The 17,298-nt window shown below is 35.5% G+C and overlaps 1 protein-coding gene across 1 annotated transcript; it reads right to left on the bottom strand.

Annotated features, from left to right (window-relative positions):
- Positions 1 to 572: 572 nt before the first annotated feature.
- On the bottom strand, positions 573 to 16,901 carry LOC143245262 (protein obstructor-E-like). The gene is made up of 5 exons (XM_076491419.1): positions 16,694 to 16,901; positions 8,475 to 8,672; positions 7,833 to 8,033; positions 1,821 to 2,025; positions 573 to 797 (listed from the first exon to the last, which is right to left on the bottom strand). Exons 1-5 carry the CDS (start codon positions 16,743 to 16,745, stop codon positions 740 to 742), a joined length of 714 nt encoding a protein of 237 aa, XP_076347534.1. The 5' UTR covers positions 16,746 to 16,901; the 3' UTR covers positions 573 to 739.
- Between the last annotated feature and the right edge of the window lie 397 nt (positions 16,902 to 17,298).

Here is a 17,298-nt window from a genome sequence, read left to right as displayed (position 1 = left end):
ATGGAGGTTAAGACAGATAGACGGTGTATCCCCACCGCTATGTGGGCACTACTTCTTGGTCACCTCCAAAACCTAGGATACATTTTACAGTCCCACGTTGTACCTTGTACCCTAGGTTTCTTTTGTTTTTTTTTTAGTGTGCAGCGTATTTAAAATAAAAATTAATATCATGTTAATATGTTTTGGTTTGTGGCTTGAACACTTTACGGTTATAACATAACATAATTAGAGATTGGAATTTACTGTTTTTAACGCAGTCCTTCCTCATGATTTTGTTTAATTTAAATTCATGTAGAGATAATTATTTAAATTAACTAATAATATATATCCAAGGGTCGCGAGTTCGAATCCACGTCACAAACGTGCTCGCCCTTTCAGCCATGGGGTATTAAAATGTGACGGTCAATCCCACTATTCGTTGGTAAAATAGTAGCCCAAGAGTTGGGAGTGGGTGGTGATGACTAGCTGTCTTCCCTCTAGTCTTACACTGCTAAATTCAAAACAAAACAATACACACACATAGCGATTCTCTCTAAAATAAAAACACAGTTTTTAAAGTTTAGTAAAACAAGTTTAATCATCATTTATTAATAAACTTACATTATCAAGAATCGGGGAATTTCGCAATATGACAAAAAATACCAATAGATTTAAAACATATTACATATTTTCAGTATCAGGTTTCATTCGAAATATTCTTTTAAAAAAGTCCTAATATTTCCTAAGTCGTACTCGAACATCAGCGAATAGCATTTTGTTGTTTGCTGCCCGTTGACCTTTCTTTGTAATAGAATATACTGAAAGCAGAGAATTAAAACCAACAGACATGTTATTCTCCGTGTGTATAAAATAAACATAAACATATATATATATTTAAACCACTTAAGCCAGTTCAAAACGTCGTAAAAATTACTTTTACATTAAAAGTGTTTAACAGAAAAGCATAAATAACATAATTTAAGGGGTAGTAATCTGGAGAGACTTAAACACAAACAACAGGCTTGCAGTGCAGTGCCCAATAACAACGAACTTCATGTATTAGCGCTATAAGCCCTCGGGCTTACCATTGAGCAACCGTGAAGAGGGCAGTTGAAAAAAGAAACTGTTTGTTTATAGTTAAAACACAAAGTAACGCAATGAGCTATTTGTGCACCACCCACCGCGGGTATTGAAACCTGGTTTCTAACATGGTAAGTCCGCAGACACGCCGCTGTGACATGGTGGTGGTGGAGTCAAATAACTAAGGGATTAGAAAGAAGTGAAATTATAGGTTATTTTAATAATTTTCATATATTTGCCTGAATACAATTTTTTTTTGTTAAGACAACCACAATACGTGTATGTAATATTTGTAACACATTTTAGTAATTATCTTTTTTTTTTGTTGAATTGTAACTTAAGGTCCAGTAACACATGTAGCGTCACATACAAAAGTGTACAACACTGAACAGAAACTTGTTACTTCCTGTAGAATGTATTACTTCTATAAAAAAATCACTTGTAATATATCAAAATCAGTGACGACACTTGCCAAAAACACTTTGAACACAAAACAGTTCAAATCAGGTTTTGGGTTGTTTGAAATTAGGCATAAAGCTACACAATGGGCTACCTCTGCTCTGTCTACAACGGGTATCGAAACACAGTTTCTAGCGATGCGAGTCCGCAAACATGCCGCTGGGCCACTGAGGAGCTTTAATTAGGATATTAGGTAGTACCGACTATAAGCGTTTTAATCCACACTGGGCTAAGGGATCGTTAAACAATCAATAAAAAAATATAAAACAACTGAAATAGATAAACGGTACAAATAAGCTCACCATTCTGGAACATTCTCCGGTTTATCACATTGCATGTTCACAGTATTGTAAACTTTCCCTCGAGGACACGCCATCATTCTTGGGATCCGTCCATATAAGCAAATTAAAAACTTGTTACAGTCGTTTGGATGAGGGTACCGAGGGGCTAAACCAAACGCTTGTAAAACTGTAGGAGTTTTCTGAGGACACTTAAACCCCTGATGAACTGTAATAAATTCAAATTTAGCGTACTAAGTTACCATTAAATATCTTCTTTGTGAAAAAAATTTATGCATACTAGCCGATATAGTAATGAATAATAATATTCTACTTTATTAGAAATGTCCTGGCCTTATTTCATCAATATCCTGATGAAATGTGTTATTTTTATTTAACTGTTTATATATTACTTAAGCTAACCAGTTTTATTTAAGAGAGTTAGTGGCAAACAAACAGTTTTGGTATAGGAGTTAGAATTTAAATATCATGAAGGGTGTTATTAAACCACATATTCTACTTGGCGCCATCTGTTGCGTATAATGTTAACTACATAATTATCAATATTATATGCTTTACGGCTGTAAGGCTTAGAAATTAATATTTTAAAAATAATACTGACGTAAAATTCAATTTTTTTTTCGTTCTCACCAATTTTAAAGAACGTTTAGACGAATTTTACGTTTTAAATATTTACATTTTAAACATCTTAGTGAAACCTGTTTCTATAGTTGAAGGTTTAACAAAAACAAAACTGAAAGGCAAGAGAAAACAATTCTATCAACGAATATTTAAACAATATATAACGTGTAAATTAAATATAGAATCAAAAGTCACATTGATGGGAATTTTATATTACGTGTGTAAATTCTCAAAATAATTGGATAAGAACGTTAGGGCGACGATAACTTTCTTTAGAATTAAGTACAAAAGGAACATAATGGGTTATTTGTGCTCTGCCCACCAATGGTATCGAAGCCCGGTTTTTTATCGATGCACGTATGCAGGCATATTGGTATACCACTAGGGGGCATGACGATAACATGGAGGGAGTTGGTAGGGCAGAAAAAAACCTTCTAAAGTGTATCTTAGCCTCCCTTGTAGCTACAAAACGCAACAAGCAATGCCTACTTTTAAAGCTATCTTCTTGAATACTGCACTACGCGTGCCCACAAGGCGTGGAATAGAATTCCCCACAATAATTTTGTCAATCTGCCCCAGGCCACTCACCGTAAGGAGGCCAGTGTCTCCTCCGAGTACAAGTCCAAAAAGTTAAATATATCTGAGACAAATTTTATATGCAAAAACGGCTCGTTTGGGTTGAGAAAATATTTTACATAGAAGAGCGAACAACGTTTCGACCTTCTTTGGTCATCGTCAGGTCGAAACGTTGTTCGCTCTTCTATGTAAAATATTTTCTCAACCCAAACGAGCCGTTTTTGCATATAAAATTTCTCAACAAGTGGGTTTCTCGACATCACTGATTATCTGAGACAAAGATTTTTGTTTTGGAACATCCATATATGTTACAAAGGTGTACATTCATGTCCTAATAAAATTATTGTACGTGAAAGCCGACATAGTTTATAACTTACAAATTACACCGATTATGAGATTTAATTGGAAATTAATACGACCACCACAAAGAGAATGTGTGGTGGTCAACGGATGGTAAATAACCGGTAAAAAAAATAAATAAAATAAAAAACACTTGTTTTTGTACCGAAACGTGCGACACAACTTGATTGGTTATGTGCTATGCGCACCACGCTGAAAAACCTGTTCTGCAAAAACTAACCCCTTAATTTGAGAGAGTTTCTAATAAAAACGGGCATTTGAAACGAGAGCCTACTTATAATGGTAATGGTTCTTTTCATGATGCTTTGCTTAAAGCCTCACGCTGGTACAGTGGTAAGTCTACTGATTTACAATGCTAAAATGAGGGGTTCGATTCCCCTCGATGGACTCAGCAGAGAGCCCCATGTGGCTTGGCTATATGAAAACACACGTACTTTGCTTAAGCGATCCGAATTTGTTGGTTGTATTCAGGATCATGTGATCTAGTGGTTTTGATGATCAGAAAACAGCTAAACCTGTCTTAGCAACGACTGTGACGTACATGACAGGTCATATTCATTTTTAGTGCATCACGTAATAACTAAATCATGTATTTTCTATGCATTCGAGTTATTTCTAGGCTGTAAGTTATCAAGTTACAAAATATTATTGAATGCGTGCTCCATCTTTGGGTGGGTTGTTTTAGATTATTCACGCGAAACCCAGTTCACATAACTATAACAAGTAAGTTTATTTCGAGAATAAAATTATTTGCTGTATACAGATTATGCTCACTTGTAGACCAAACTCTCCAAACATGGTTTCAACAGAAATTCAGAGACTAATAGTAGGCCTAACTCGCAAAATTGATCAATAGTTCTTTCGCAAAATTTTCTCGCTAACAAATACGTTAAGTTACGTGATCACTGATTCAGTAATTAACTCTAAACTGAATTAACTCATTCATTCTATGTACTTCTAAAAACGTCGAAATTTAAATTTCACATTGGTCTAAACTTATCAAATTTCTAGGCTTCATCAATCATTAAGCCATGTGAAAAGAACTCCCTCTGGTTAATAAGTATATCAAAACAACAAAAATTATAGCCTACAACGATAGGAAGTATCACAATACTGTTGTGAGGTTTGCGTTCATGTGTTTTTCACATATTTATCTATGGAAAAAAAAACATTTCTTTCTAAACTTTAGAACTTGTTTGTTTGAAGTTAAGCGCAAAAGATACACAATGGGATATCTCTGTCCATCATACATATCAGAACCCGGTTCTGGAGTTGTACTTTTTTTTTTGTTTTTAATTTCGCGAAAATCTAAACGAGGCTATCTGCGCTAGCCGTCCCTAATTTACTTGTGTAAAACTGGAGGGAAGGTAGCTAGTCATCACCACCCACCACCAACTGTTGGACTTCTCTTTTACCAACGAATAGTGGGATTGACCGTCATATTATAACGCCCCCACGACTGAAAGGGCATGTTTGGTGTGATGGAGATTCGAACCCGCGATCCTCAGATTACGAGTCGAGTGCCTTAACTATCTGGCCATGCCGGGTCCTGGCATTGTAACTACGCAGACATATTACTGTGTCACTGGGGACGTTTATAATGTTATCTCACAACTTTAAGTTGTTTTCTCTTCGACCTATCCTTTGGTTTAAACGAGACGTGGTATTGGCTACCACAAAAGGAAATGACAGCAGTTTGTGTTCAAATACACATCCTTACTTGGAGTCTGAAGGAAAGATATCTATGTAAATAGGCAGCTGCAGAGAACAGTGAAGAGGGTTAATCTTTAATCGGATTATTCTTTCGCTTTTAAAAATAAAATCAACTTAATGTTTTAATGAAGCATTAAACCTCAAAATATTTAAAAAATCATACTTATGAAACAGAATAAGGAGTGATATATTAAAAGAATAAATTAAAAAATAATAAATCTTTCAAAGAAACCAAACATCGAAAAGTAAAACTGGTTAAAATATTTTCTCATAATTAACGAGTATTTTACCATAAAGATCTTTTACTAAAAACGATGTTTCTCTCATATTCTCTAACAGTTTTCCATAAAGCGCCAGGTTTAAATACGAGTATTTGTTGAATTAAAGAACAAACTTACTGCTAGTATAGTACACAAGCAAAAAAACCCGTCCCCAGTGAAGGGAAAAGTTTAAGTTAATCTATCAATTTAAATTACTTCAAGGACTTTAAAACAGTTGATTGTGTTACGCCCTTAGTTTCAGTGAGAGCTGTTACTTATACCAACAAATACAAAAGGTAGTTGTAGAACATTTTAGTCATGCTAAGAGCTACAACAATAACATAGGGTTTGTTTGTTTTGAATTTCGCACAAAGCTACTCGAGGGCTATCTGCGCTAGCCGTGCCTAATTTAACAGGGTAAGACTAGAGAGAAGGCAGCTTGTCATCACCACCCACTGCGAACTCTTTGGCAACTCTTTTACGAACGAATAGTGGGATTGGCCGTGATTTTATAACGCCCCCACGGCTGAAAGGTCGAGCATGTTTGGTATGACTGGATTCGAACTCGGGCCCCTCAGATTACGAGTCGAGTGTTTTAACCACCTGGCCATGCCAGACCCATTTATTGTTTAAGGTACATCATATTTTGGAACGTGGATGATAGGGTAATTCCTAACAATTTAATTTAGGAAATCCACTTTAATAGTTTTAAATGCCGCTGCAAAACATTTGATCACGAGGTTTTCAGTGTAGTAACCGCATTTCAGTTTTTAGTTATATGTTTAAAATTTATAATTCTTAATAACTATAATGTATCTACGATGTACACACACACACACACAATGTGTGGTTTGTAGAATATCACATTAACTGAAAACACTTGTTAAACATACTTTCACTTCTATAACCGTTCAGAAAAATCACTTGAACAAAGCCCCCTAGTGGCACAGCAGCATGTCTGCCGACTTACACCGCTAGAAGCATGGTTTCAATCCCCGTGGTGGGCAGAGCACAAATAATCTTTCGTGTTCAATTTCAAAGAAAGACTTGAGCAAATCATTTTGTGTAGATTTTAAATTCAAAACAACCACAAATCAGGTTTACACGCAAAAGGAAGATAACAGTATACAATTGCTACTGCTTCAAAACAGGTCTTTAGACACCTAAAGTAAACCTGTTTTATATGAATTTCATAAACCGGATTGATTCAGTTGTGGGTGGAGATCATAACCAATACACTTCGAGAAAAACGTGCTGGAATTTCTGTTAGAAAGAAAAATTAATGTGAAAACAAATTAAGAACTTAAACAAGAAACAAACGAATCATTATATTGATTAATTTACGAAGATTGTTTATTTTTATTGTTTTATTCTACAACAAGCTTCGAAAGGACTGTTAATTATTTATTGAAATAAAACGGTTAAGATTATAACTATGTCACGTTCCGTTAGATAGCGCATAATTCACCCTACCACCAAGTTATATACACACGAAACTAAACACATGTAAACATTGTAAAGTATTTAATAATATTATTCTGTTAATGATCGTTGATTAGTTTCGTTTGAGTTTGCGCGTGATTGTAACTAGTTTTTAAAAGCTACAACTTCAATAAGAAATTTTTATTTAAACACGTACGACGTATGAATAATTTCTTTCTATAAAGACCATAACTTGCAAATCGAAAATACTTGTTGATTGTTAATTATAATAATTTATTACGGTTTTACTCGATAGGTGTCGTACAGTAGCGTACTGTTTATGCTTAAGAGAAATTCTAGGGTTAGAAAGTTTTTCATAGAAACGTCATATAATTTAAAGTTATTTGTAGCTTTTCGGCGTTGTGTTAATTGAGTATTATTGTATCATAATATCTAGTAGTGTGTAGAACGTTCTAGGTCTCTGTTGGGATATAAACACGCGTTCAAGATGAAGTTCGATAGAGACAGACAGGTCTAAACTGAATTATTGCGAGTTTAGCAACAAACAGCGTATAGTGGGGATTTTTGAAATGAAATTATCACAAGTTATATTGTTATAACAGAATAGAGAAGAAGAATGCCTTGTCAAATGGTGTTTTAAAGTAACTAAACCAACCTATGTGTAATTTGACGAAAAAGAGACAATTGCTTAAAGCTCTGGATACAACTATGATTATCATTTGTATCTACGTTTGACTCGTTTTAAGATTATTTTAAAACAAGTGGACTGTGTGCTGTCTGTTTGTTGTTGAAATATATCACCAACAATTCACAGACACCTACTGTGTAGAATCCGACCCTTACAGAAACATTGACAGCAGATATAGTATCATTTGTAGCTGTAATGAATATTTCTTGTCCGTTTCTAGTAGAGGAAGCAGCTCGTTTGAAGCTCGAACTACGTGTTGTAAGACATTACGTTAGGTTAAGAATTTTTTAAATGTGAAAGTCTGCGATGCTTATTATTTTTCTGTTGTGCACGTTTCACACCTTAAGACTTTACCTTCCAGTGTCTGCTCACATCCTGGGACGGCATGAGGCCAGTGACAATTTCCTTTCCGAGGATGAAAGGCTAACCCGTCCTGACATCGGTGACTAGTAGCTCTGCCGTTCACACACTGCCAGAAGTAGCTACAGTTGCCAGGGTTAGGGTCTCGAAACAATCCAAATCTTCGTGGACAGTAAGGTGAAGGTTGGGCTGGTCCTGTGTGAAGCCTCAAAGTTTTAAAAAATAGTTACAGATTATCAAACAAGTGACGGTCTATCAAAAAATATCGATTTTTTTAATCTCGCTGATTCAACTTGCTTTAGAAATTAGATTTTCAAATAAAATCTATTTTGATTGATTTGGAAGAATATTTTAGGATAATTTATTTTAATAATCCGACTGTCACATTAAGATAATTAAACTGTTCAGTCGAGTAATAAATATAGAATGATAGTTTGTGTGAGGTTATGTACAAGGCTACATAGTAGGCTGTGCCTTCCACGAGTATCGAAACCCGGTTTCTAGCGTTGTACGTTCGCAGACAAACCGTTAATCCACAGAACGACAGATAGGTAAGAAAAGGTAAGATAAACTTACGTTGTATCCACTGGGGGGCACAGAACGACAGATAGGCAAGAAAAGGTTAGATAAACTTACGTCGTTCTTCTCGGTTTCTACAGTCGACGTTGAATGGATAATCACAACGTGAATATAGAGGACTGATTATACGGAACACGTAGCCATCTTCACAAAATCTCTCAATTGGTTTCCCACCTCTACACTCGTAGTATTTATCACAGTAGACAGTATCCGGATAGAACCCGGAAGGTGAGGGACACTGGAACTGACAAGAAGCTTAAAAACAAAAAAAAATTCGTCGTATTAATTTATTACATGTTGAAAGCATATTTCAAAAGTATATAAGCCCTGATAAAGTTTGTTTGTTTTTGAATTTCGCGCAAAGCTACACGAGGGCTATCTGTGCTAACCGTCCCTAATTTAGCAGTGAAAGACTAAGGGGAAGGCAGCTAGTCATCACCACCCACCGCCAACTCTTGGGCTACTCTTTTACCAACGAATAGTGGGATTGACCGTTATATTATAACGTGTCCACGGTTGAAGTAGGAGCATGTTTGGTGCGACGGGGATTCGAACCCGCGACCCTTAGATTACGAGTCGAACGCCTTAATTCACCTGGCCATGTCGGGCCCAGAGATCAGTTACTAATTATCACGTGCAATGGGGTATTTCAAACGTACTGAATAATCAAAAATGTGAAATTATTTTGAAATTTATTAAATTTTAGTTTTTATGTTCTCAATCAAAACAATTGGTAAATGAGTAATTGGAGGATAACAAAAAAAATAAATATAATTACTTCTAAACTTTTATGAATTATCAAATGTTAAAGTTGTGTTCGCCAATTGTGTGTTAGGGGCTTATAACTCTTTTTAGTATAACTATATATACTGGTTGTTGTTAGGCTTAGTATTTTACGTTAGCAGGTGTCTGCGATTCGTTCGCGATAAATTTAAAGATAAAAGAATAGCACTGATTTCAGTTGTTTTCAAAATAATACATATATTTAAACGTATGTAAAGTTACTTTAGAATTTCAATTAACAAACCGAACTATCTTTTCTATATTTCTATCGTACTAATATTTGGCGCCTAAATCACTTTCAGTTATGGAATAAGTGGCCACGGTCGTATACTGCTCTTCCAGTAATCACTTGTTTTTTTTTCTTCAAAATATCATCTATTCTTATTGTCAAAGTTCACTCAGGCTGATTCGATTATTTTAGAACCACGCATTGACAGAAAAAATTATTCTTATTTTTCTACTGTTAGTGTTACTTTAACATCTTAACCGTTAGGCCTATGTTAATTTGCAGACCTTTCAATTCCACCGAAGCTAACCTTACAACCAACCCATTGCTGTCCTTGTCTGGCTGTAGTTTCACCCTCATCTCATACTATTTATGTGTTTATTTCTAAATCGTATGTTTACTATATTCTATACCTCAATGAGTTGCAAACACAACTTCCAATAAACAAAACTTTCTGCTTTTAACTCTCTTATTATAAAAAAAAAACAGTAAAAAAGCATAAATTATTAATTCATAAAATAAACTAATTGATAATATCTTCGTTAAACAGTCTTTTATATTATGCTATGCATTCACCCCTACTACAGAAATAAACTACAGTGAACTGTGCTTTGCACATGCCGGCGTTTGATAGTTCTGCGAACAGTGCTTAAGGTTATGGGTGTCACTGTGAGCTCACATTTTTTTACAAAATATGAACCTGTGCCTTTTTATCATTTACTAACTCATACGTTAACATTAAACATAAGTTACATATTGAATTTATAGTACTTGTCTTTTACGTTATTCTTGCTTCTTGTGTTACAGTTATATTAAAATGAAATGCAAAAGAAAACTTTATTCTGCAAGTAAAAATATACATAATACTGTAAGATACAATAGACTGAAAGTGAGAACTTTAAAAACAAAATATTTTCCATTTTTAAAAACAAATTAAGCTCGTGACAAGCTTTGGTAAAGTAGATAGTTAGGCTATAGTGTGAGTAAAGTGAAATTAAAAGCCATCCAAGCTGCTCATTTTATATTTCCAAATTATGAAAATTGTAAAAACTAAATTTGTTTCCTGAATGCCAATGTGCTGTTTTGGAACTTTATTTCTCACATATTGCTCAAAAACAATTTATTTGATCGGAAACACTTCAAAAACAGTCTACTGATTCAAAACTATTTCAAAAACATTTAATTCTATTAGATACATTTTAAAAATGGTTTACTGAACCAGAAACACTTCATAAACAGTTTACTGATACAAAAGAAAAATTAAAACAGTTTGCTGAATCAGAAACATTTAAAACAAGGTTTATTGGGTTTCTGGGTTAAAAATAACTCAGTAGCACTTACTTGTAAAAAGAACCAACTAAAGACAGGTTCATGAATTGAAGGTAACTCTGATAGTTTGTTTTTGGATGAGAAATACCTCAAAAACAGATTTATGGATCAAAAATAATTCAAAGGTACTTATCTGGAACAGAAATAACTCATAAAGAGTTTCTTGGATGGGAGATTACTTAAATTCAGTTAAGTAACAGTTTTTCAGAATCCCGCATACAGATTTCATTGCTCCAAACGAGTGGACGAATAGCGTTTGAAAGATTTAGGTGTTATCAAGAGGTAGTAACAAGAGTATATCTTAACTCTATGTAAATTGCTCTAATTAATGATTCATTAATGCTGTGATTTCTTAATCGAGGGCCCGAGGTAGCCAGGTGGTTAAGCCAATCGACTCGTAATCTAAGGGTCGCGGGTTCGAATTCCGATCATATTAAACATGCTCGCCCTTTCAGCCATAAAGGCGTTATAATGTTACGGTCAATCCCACTATTCGTTGGTAAAATAGTAGTCCAAGAGTGGGTGGTCTTAAATACCCATGAAATCAGTTTTTGTCACTCTCAAAGTTTTTTGTTGAATCGAATGTAAACTTTACACAAATATTTAGTTTTATTAAACATTTACGTCTGAAAGTAACCATAAACATTACACAGAACCACTAAAAGAAATTGCGAGGGGCTGTGAAAAAGTATATCATATTGTTTTGGAATATATTGAGACAAGGGTCCATGGTTCATATTCCTGGATCGTGGGTGTACTATAAAAATAATAGTTAACTCCACTACTCGGTCAGGCAAAAATAATTGTACAGTTCTTGGCGGTAGGTGATGCTGAATAGCTGCTTTTTCTCTCTTGTCTATTGGCCCTAAATTAGGGACGGCTTTTGACGGATAACCCTTTGTGTAGATTTGCAAAAACAATCAAGAAAGAAATACGTTACGTATGTTCTACATAGTTTAAAACGATATTTAATCGAACATTTAGTTTCTGTTTCCTAAACATATTTCAAACCCTTAGAGTTTGTTACGGCGTTGATTTGGGGAAAATGAAAACAAAGTGACCACGTTTCCGACCCTGTTTTCTAACCCTAAATCAACAGACATCTAAACTCTACCTCAGTTATTAAATTGTACTTATTCAAATGTTACCCTACATTCGTTCACCTAAGTATCTGCCAGAGCTTGGCCTTTTTTTTTAATAGCGTCACTGAACCTCGTTTGATCGACTATTCTAATATGGATAGGTCTGCTTTCATTTGCGTTTCACTTTGGAAAAGAAACATTGCACAAGGAATGTGGTACTGGTCTGTTAAGTATCCGTGAAGATCCATTAAGTTATTAAGCCTAACAAGAAGCAGATAACTCATCCAAAAGAACCCGTTTATTCATCATGCATGCCACTCGCTGCCCACGCCTTACAAGCTTCCTCGTGACCCAAAGTTGGAGCACGAGGCAAGAATTTAGGTCGGAAATATTCTCCCGTTTCGCCAACGAAACTTACTTTGTCGTCTTTGTGACGTCAAGCCTATCATATTTACAGACCTTCACCTAAAGAACCAGTAAACTGGTGTTCTTAATATTTAATAGGCTTTACCGATCTCTACGAGCTCTTAAAGTGATAAATAAGATGTGTGCGCTCATGGCCAAAAGTGAATAATAAAAATGGTGCCTAAGGATTTCAAGGTAAACCCGAACAAGAAAGATTTTCCCACTTAGTTCTAGTTTTATTTCCTTAAAAAATTCAAGAACCAGCTGTCACTATTAATTTGTTGATGTTGTACTTATTTTATATTTTAATCGATTCGTTTAATTATTTGGGTGTTTTTAAAGTCGCCGTTACAAGATAATGCTAACTAAATCTTAACTAAAATAGTTCTTTTGTTGATAAATATTGTTTCAATCTAGGCCTAAACCTGCCCGCTTCGTAAAATGCTAAAATTGCTTTTTATTATTGTTGTTGTTTCGAATAAAGCACAAAGCTACACAATGGGCTATCTGTGCTCTGCCCACCACGGGTATCGAAACCCGGTTTTTAGCGTTGTAAGTCCACAGACATACCGCTGAGCCACTGAGGGGCATTGCTTTTTAATGCGACTCTACTGTCACGAACACTGAAATCGATATATATCGAGTCCGAAATGTCATCTCCAAAACGAGACAGAAACAGTCCATACGAAACTTTCCAACATGGTAACACACCACCAAAACCTTTCTGTAAAATGATACGCTTTATGAATAATCAGAAACGAACGTTAAAGTGCATTGAAAATTTTAAAACAATAGCGTGAGCCTACGAAACGTTCAAAGGTGTACTTTAAGTCTGACCACGAGCACAAAAATTATTAGGACACTCGCTCATTACAAAATTCATTAATATTAATGATGAAGCAGGTTTTTTAGTGGATAAAAAACGATATTTTATAACATTTATCAACTATATTGTATTGGGTAGGAAGCATATTTATTACTAGATAAAACGCGATATCTCATCACACTAATCAGTTACGTTTTATTGGACAGGAAACATATTTGTTACTAGATAAAATACTCGTAATCAAAAGGGTCGCGGGTTCGAATCCCCGTCACACCAAACATGCTTGCCATTTCAGCCGTGGGGGCGTTTATAACGTGACGGTCAATCCCACTATTCGTTGGTGAAAGAGTACCCCAAAAGCTGGCGGTGGGTGGTGATGACTAGCTGCCTTCCCTCTAGTCTTACACTGCTAAATTAGGGACGGCTAGCAGAAATAGTCATCGTATAGCTTTGCGGGAAATTCAAAACAAACCAAGCTATACTGGATAAAACACAATATTTTATCACGCTAACCAATGATTTTCTAATATGCGGAATACTGGAACTAATCAAAACGCAGTGTTACCTTTAATCAGTGATATTTTTAATGTACTAAACGCAAGATCTGGTCGAAAGAGGAGATTGAATCACGCTAATAAATAATAACTTATCAAAACGTGACGTTTAATTTGGATAACATGTACAACGCGACACGAGTCTCTGTCTCTGATTTCTTTAAAGGTTTCTGAGGGAAGTATAATGAAATGTTTTGGTATTGTGTTATTATTAGAATTTATACCTAATAAAAAATTGGTCCACTTTTTACCTAAATAACACTCATTGCATGACGTGGCATAGAATTCATCAGGTTCTGAAAGTTTTCTAAATTATCTTATTAATATTGAAATCAGTTTACTGAGCGAGACAAGTAGAGTACCTTGTTAGCAAATTTTGCCTTTTAAGGTCGTCCCACAAGTGCTCAACTGAATTATTATTCAGTGATTCTGGTATTAATGGAGATTTTTAAAACACCATCATGCTTTTCAGATCGTGTCTGCACGGTTTGGACGTGGGGGGTAGGCTCCCATTGAGGTACCACAGTTAACATCACTAGATGTACATGATTAGAAGTGATACTAAGGTAACCTTTGACTTTCATTTGACCTACCAGCGGGACTTAGGGGCCCAGGGTATACCAGGAAAACCCGCTGTGATTGCACCAGACGTAATCAGCTAGACCACACGAAACGATCGAGTTATTGGTGTGGCTTTTTACAAATCTATCTTGTCTAATCTGTGCATAAAAAGGGTAAAATTAATCGTCGGACTACATAATTTCTGGTCAGTCCTCTTTAGTTTAATGTATGTGCTTCTTACACCACTCCAGGTGCTTTTTTATTGTTAGTAAAGAGATCTCTAGTTTACATAGTGATCTCCTTTGCTATTGTCCGTTTGTTGTAATGTTCTTGGTAAGGTGCGGCTAGATATCGACATGAATTGTCCTGTATTAAATGTGTCTGTCAGTTGGTCTGTTGTTTCATGATGGTTGCACTTTACTATCCTGTCTGTCTTTTTCCTCCATCTGCCACTAAATGTTTGTGGTCATAACTCCCCTAGCATCAAACACTTTATTCAATTTTTGCCATTGCTGGTAAACTCGAATGACTAATGTCTTTGAGAAGCCTATCAACGAAACTATCTAAGCCATTAAGGTACTTACTAGACGTTACACCATTACCATGACTCTTTTGGACACTGCAACATTTGTGTATTTTTGTATATCGTTTAGCCTAACTGAAAACATGTTTGTCCCAGTCATTTATAACTCTGCAGAGATCACATCATATATCATGTGGTTAGTTTAATTTTCATCTGGAGGTCAGTTTAGAACCGTGGCTAAAGGGGTGCAAAGGTCATAACAAAGTTGTCATCCAGTATATCCAGTCGTCCTAGTTTTAATTCTATTTCAGGTTCAATCAATCGTATGAGTAGCTGATAATAAGGAATAATAGCTAGACTCACGATTTATAACTAAAATTTAGTTGTCTGTTTGTGTTTTTTATTGTGAGTTTAATGAATGTGAAAGCCAGTTGAGTCACATAAGGTAACAAACACATACACACAAACGACTTTATAAAATAAAAAACTATTTATCCAATCAAATCATAAGTTAATTTTATGGCTGTTCTTTGTAAAACAATCATCTAAATATTACATAAAGTCGCCTGGCATGGCCTAACGCGTTAAGGCGTGTGCTTCGTAATCTGAGGGTCGCGGGTTCGCGCCCAAGTCGCGCCAAACATGCTCCCCCTCCCAGCCGTGGGGGCGTTATAAGGTGACGGTCAGTCCCACTTTTCGTTGGTAAAAGAGTAGCCCAAGAGTTGGCGATGGATGGTGATAACTATCTGTCTTACACTGCTAAATTAGGGACGGCTAGCACAGATAGCCTTCGAGTAGCTTTGTGCGAAATTCCAAAACAAACAAATTACATAAAGATTACAACGAAAAACGTAAACCCCTCGTAAGCAGAGGGATTTAATGGAAGACTAAAATTTCTGGTTTAGTTTCAACCCATTATTAGTAATGTAAGTGTTCATTTTGTAATTAACATTGTATCAGTACATCACCATATCCTTCTCTAACACTATCATATCTTGAGAACTAATATTGTTAATAATTTACCCAGAGCTATGATTGTTTGTTTTTGAATTTCGCGCAAAGCTACTCACAGGCTATCTGCGCTAGCCGTCCCTAATTTAGCAGTGTAAGACTAGAGGGACGGCAGCTAGTCATCACTACCCGCCGCCAACTCTTGGGCTACTCTTATACCAACGAATAGTGGAATTGACGGCACATTATAACGCCCTCACGGCTGAAAGGGCGAGCATGTTTGATGCAACGGGGATTCGAATCTCGACCTTCAGATGACGAGTCGAACGCCTTAATCCACTTAGCCATGCCGAGCCTAATCCCAAATAATTATGTTTACGCACAGCTCAATGCGAGAAATAGTTCGGTGAAAGCACGTATATAAAGTTTTCTAACACCGATCGTCTAATGATCACTTTTCTTAACACTAATTAAATTCTCACCAGGTGAAAGTCATGTAATATTTGTTATTGAGTTCTAGTACGTATTAAATGTGCAGTATATGGATTACCATAATAGTACCTGTTTAGAAACAAGGGTAGAAGATGTTGTAAAGACGGATGCAGCGGACATTACTGTCTGTTTAATACTCATTGATAGTTTAAAACACTGTCCATTAACACACAATGAAAATAATATTTTAACAGTCTTCTCAATGTTAAAAATAATATACATGTAACAATTACGTAGAAAGCTGTGTATTAATAAATTTAACCCATGTCTTGCATTGAAATTACGTTTAAAGAGATTTACCTTTTAATTGCAACACTAAAAGCAGAAAACACTGTTTAAATGGATTTATCATAGTGTTATTACTGGTGACAAATTAAAACAGAAAACATTGTTTAGACGGATTCACCTTGTTATTACTTGTGACACTGAAAACACTGTTTCAACGGACTTACGTAGGTTTTATAAATAACTGAGACAAAATGCTACAAAGGACCTACCTTAGACCGTAATGTTTAGATTAAAAGTCATAACTTAATTGACTTACCAAATGCCATCACTTGTAGAATAACAGAAGACAACAGACCTTCATATCCCATCTTCTCATTTACTTGCTAGATTGGTTGGATTCCTCAGCAGGTCCTCTTTTCTAACAGATCAGAACAATTCTGCTCTAGTCCACGATCATAAAGCACCAGTGGTGAGAGCGACCTTTTCTCACCACACGTGCAGTTATCACATAACTCGGTCATTGCGCTTGCGTACACAATGCAATCTATTATATTCTGTCTCGTTTCTTGATGGAATGTAAAATGAAGCGGGAAAAAAGGTCGTTTGTGTTTGAGAGAGAGCAGTAAATAAGGCCATCATCAAACAGTTTTTTTTGTATCTAGACACAAAGTCCTCTCGTAAAAACAACGGATAACTTTTCTTTTAACAGCATTGTAGACACGGAAGAGAAAGGTTTATAAAATTAATTACGATATTGTAACATTCTAACGTAAATACATATATTAATAGCTGGAATAAACCACAGTCCCGCTTAAATAATTATTTTTTTCTTAATCAGCATGCTCGTCCTTTCAGCTGTGGGGGCGTTTATTAATGTTACGGTCAATCCACTATTCGTTGACAAAAGAGCAGCCCAAGAGT

Source organism: Tachypleus tridentatus, chromosome 2 (genome assembly GCF_004210375.1).
Source record: "Tachypleus tridentatus isolate NWPU-2018 chromosome 2, ASM421037v1, whole genome shotgun sequence".
NCBI lineage: Eukaryota > Metazoa > Arthropoda > Merostomata > Xiphosura > Limulidae > Tachypleus > Tachypleus tridentatus.
This window is presented reverse-complemented; position numbering and strand designations above follow the sequence as displayed.